Below are 3,999 nucleotides of genomic sequence, written 5' to 3'. Positions count from 1 at the left end.
TCAGTGCAAAAATTTGCAGTTCGTTCCATAGTGACACCTGCCTTCTGCATAGTATCGGCACAACTGCTGCCTCTTTCCTTGATAATGGTCCCTTGGTAAGTAAGCATTGTTGCTTACTTGTTGGAAACTGTAGCTCCTAGGTACATTCTGAGGATCATAATCATGCCTTTGATATAATCTTGAATGATAAAACCTCATGTTTTGTTCATCTTGAAAACCTCTTCTATAAGGACCATCTACACCCCTTAAAGAATTGTGGTTCATATTTTCCCTATATGGAGCTCCATGATTATTCATTCGCATGCTACCGAAATGATGAATCAAAGTCCTTGAAATATTCATAGGGTGGCAGGATGGAGATGGCTTTCTTTTATTTTCTTGATGTTCATTCTTATAGTTCCCCGTGATGTGTTCAACCTGACAGTTTTTTCTATCTGTACCCCTATATGGAGCTCCATGATCCATGCGCATGTTGCCTAAATGTTGAATTGCAGTCCTTGAGTTATTCATAGGGTGGCGGGATGGAGATGGCTTTCTTTTGTTTTCTTGATTTTCATTCTTATAGTTCCCCGTGATTTGCTCAACCTGACAGTTTTTTCTATCTATACCCTTATAACTATTGAGGTTCATATTCTCCTTATTGAGGTCCATGCCCATAACTGGTGCACCTGAATGCTGATTTGAAGTTCTTGAACTGATTATAGGGCGTGTTGGAGATGTCTTTCTTTTATTTTCTAGTTTTTCATCTTTAATCTTCGCTTTTGTGGCCCTGAAATGTGACCAAAATTTGTAAACTTTTTCTTTTTATTGTTACAAGAAATCAACAACTCGAAATTCTACCTGTTTTCCCTGAGCGCCTTCTTCATTTCCTTTTCATGAATCCGTGCTTCCCGGACATTTCTAGCCTCATTACCTCTAGCATGTTTTTCAGACAAAATCTTCTGTCTTTCACTTTCATCTTCCCATCTCTAGGATTCATTAATAAATAATAATGTTCAGCCACCACAATCACAATAAAATTTGATAAATGTAATCTGCAAAAAGCAAACAACATACAAACCTGTCTCATTGTCTTTAATCTGTAAAGATTCCTGCCTTTGATGAGGAGAGGATGAAGCGGAGGGAGTGGTTTCGTCCCTGTGCTCCATAACACCTCAATCTAAAACCAACAATCATTTATAACTTATTTTTCAATAGGATTAAGAAATTTATAAACTTAAATGATAATCTGTCTTACTGTAAAAGTGTGTTGCTGTTTGGCAGCACCATAGCTTTCTTTCACAATCCTACCGGCTACAATCCTTTGGCCACAAGGAGGACCAATAGCACTCCTTGATGCAATGCTAAACCTGAATATCACTAACACCAATATTCAACCTGTTTTTATTCGACTATATTGTTTAAACTTGAAAGGATCCTTACATTTCATAAACATTCTGTTCAAACATAACTACATCTCCTGTGCAAGCATCACCTGCAACAAGTGACTTCACTTAGAAACAAAATATGAAATGCAAATTACAAATCATAATCTAAAATAATTATTTTGCAGCTACAACCTTACAAGACTAATGTAAAGCAATACATACCTTTACAATTCATAACAAAACTGGAAGCAGGGTATTTAAGTTCTCCTTCACCATTCATAATACTGGTACCATCAAAATTACCGATTAATAAAAGATAAAAAACAATTAAATATGTGTTAGACAGTTAAGACTTAAGATTATACCTAACGTGCTCTTTGATGCGTTGAATCAGGACGTCTTTCTTTCCCGTTAATCTCAACCCGTGTTTTCTAAGATACAGCTTACACTGTTCCACTTTCAGTTTCTCCACTTGACAACCTAACATTAAAAAAAAGGGGAAAACCGATTAACAAAATCATTAGACATTTCATCAAACACCTTATCTGCGTCTTTGTCAATTTCTCCTATTAACCAACCTTCAATCATCTTTTGAACAATCTGAAAGCTTTTCTCATCAGTTGCATCAAACTCATGGGCAACCGTCTCGATACAATCAGCCTCCTCCTCATTGAGTTCCACCGAAACACTACAAATGAAAAAAATTAAAAAATAAAAAAATAACAATATAGCCAAATAAAAAGATGGATTGAAGGCTCACCGAGATCTGGGTTTTTTCTTGATTGATAGATTCGAAAGTTTCGACTGGGTTTCTTCGAAAATGTCGAAGCTTGGGTCTTGTTGAGAGTCATCGGTGTCTGTTTCTGATTCAACTACTTGAGTGTAATATTGTTGTTGAGCCATTGTATGATACTACAAGCTGTTTTTGGATCAAAAGCTTTTGATAAATGTATGTAAGGGTTTTGAGCAAGGGGAACGTTAGAATTTTATATGGAGAATTTGAATTTCGAACTGACGGTTCAACCCAACGGGTACAAAAGGATCCATTGGATCTTGGATTTTAAGCCCGGATTTTGTATACGGACGGATTTTTTTATTATTTTAAGACCGAGCGTACTCAAGCGTTGTGGGGCAGCGTTTTGGTCCAAAACGCCGGGGAACACCGTCCCCCTCGGCGTTTTGGTTTTAAAAACTCTCCCAACGTTATGGAGAAAACGTTAGTTGAAAGAATTGATGGGGCTAAGGGAAGAAACCATCCAATGGGACGGGAGGTGGTGACGTTTCCCACATTATGACTACGGGTCTAAGAGCGTTTGGAATAACTCCTGATACCCAAGTGAGTTTTACTGAAACGAGTTGTCAACCGTTGATACTAATTTTTAAACATAATTTCTGACTCAATAAGAAAAACCATCAAGATAGAAACTGAAAACCTACCATTATGAAGAAACCCATTTTGAATCTAAGACCTTAAGATCTCAGACGTTAGCAATCAATCTTACACTGTTGGATCAGAACGCCAACTATCGTATGTGGTTGGAAGTAATATATACTTTTCAGCTTTAAACATAATAAATTGGTGGCAAAAGGTCGAAATTAATCAACCGGATCGTATGTCAGTGGAGGAGATTACTGTAATCGTATGGTTGAAGTATATATCGGGGATGATGTGTTAAATGAGGAAGGGCTTGATTTCCAGCGTGTTGTTAACGATTGTTATACGACATGTGACAACCAAAAAGAGGTTGAGGCTATGATTAGGTTGGCTTGTGATTTGGGGATGACTCTCGAGGGGCATGAAAGATCTTGTTTGAATAAAAAAAGTTACTTTCTTGTGATGGTTGTTTTGGGTTTTCCCTTATTAGTTTCTTATGGTTAATTTTAGTGTTTAGCATGACTTTTTTGTTTCTTTGTTTTGAGGTTTTTTTTTAGTTTCCCGTTAGCTCTTTTATAAAATTTGCCGTTCAATAAAAAAAATAAAAAGAAGAACTACTGACAACGTATCAATGTATCATAAATCTAGTGAATAAAAAACAAGTTCTAAAAATCTCTTTTCTCAAACACCAACTAAAAGTTTGTTGGTTTTCTTGGTTGTTCTCATAAAAAAGCCTTTTTTATCCCTCTCAAGTCTCAAATCAAATTTTAATATTTCTTTACGGTATGTGACAAAAGGAATGAAGAGGGAACATGCATACAACATTTTTTTAATACTTTAATTAAAAAACCATTCCTTGCTACATGTTTCATTTTTAAAGTCACTTTCTCCGGTTTCAATAAAAATAAATATATAGTTTAATATTTTAATTATGTTTTTTAAAGAATTATTAACTACTATAACCTTGAACTTACTTCTAAATGACATTTTGTTCACAATAACCTTAAACCACCGTTTGAGGTAAACAAAAAAAACAAAAGAAATGCACGCTTGATAAGTTGATATCGGTTACTATTTTTGAATGGGAGTAATAATAAGAGGACACGGAGTGATCCCGGTCCTCCATTTTTCCAAAAAAAAAAATGGTTGGGGAGGGGGGTTTTCTATTTTTTCCCGAATGCCACTCCGTATGCTCTAAAATTAACCGTTTATGCTAAGTAAAACACGCTTCTTAAATTGATTTAAATATTACAGTAA

The 3,999-nt window shown here is 35.5% G+C and overlaps 1 protein-coding gene across 1 annotated transcript; it reads right to left on the bottom strand.

Annotated features, from left to right (window-relative positions):
* On the bottom strand, nt 1-2,420 carry LOC143601338 (uncharacterized). Its single transcript, XM_077078776.1, has 9 exons — nt 2,128-2,420; nt 1,946-2,055; nt 1,733-1,847; nt 1,590-1,651; nt 1,423-1,474; nt 1,238-1,349; nt 1,061-1,159; nt 841-968; nt 1-769 (listed from the first exon to the last, which is right to left on the bottom strand). The coding sequence occupies exons 1-9, from the start codon at nt 2,268-2,270 to the stop codon at nt 1-3; spliced, it is 1,590 nt and encodes a 529-aa protein (XP_076934891.1). The 5' UTR covers nt 2,271-2,420.
* Nucleotides 2,421-3,999: the final 1,579 nt, after the last annotated feature.

Source organism: Bidens hawaiensis, unplaced genomic scaffold, assembly GCF_021521415.1.
Source record: "Bidens hawaiensis isolate Kalapana, Puna unplaced genomic scaffold, B.hawaiensis_p1.1 tig00056083_1, whole genome shotgun sequence".
Lineage (NCBI taxonomy): Eukaryota > Viridiplantae > Streptophyta > Magnoliopsida > Asterales > Asteraceae > Bidens > Bidens hawaiensis.
The sequence above is the reverse complement of the archived record's forward strand: the minus strand, read 5'-3'. Positions and strand labels throughout refer to the sequence as shown.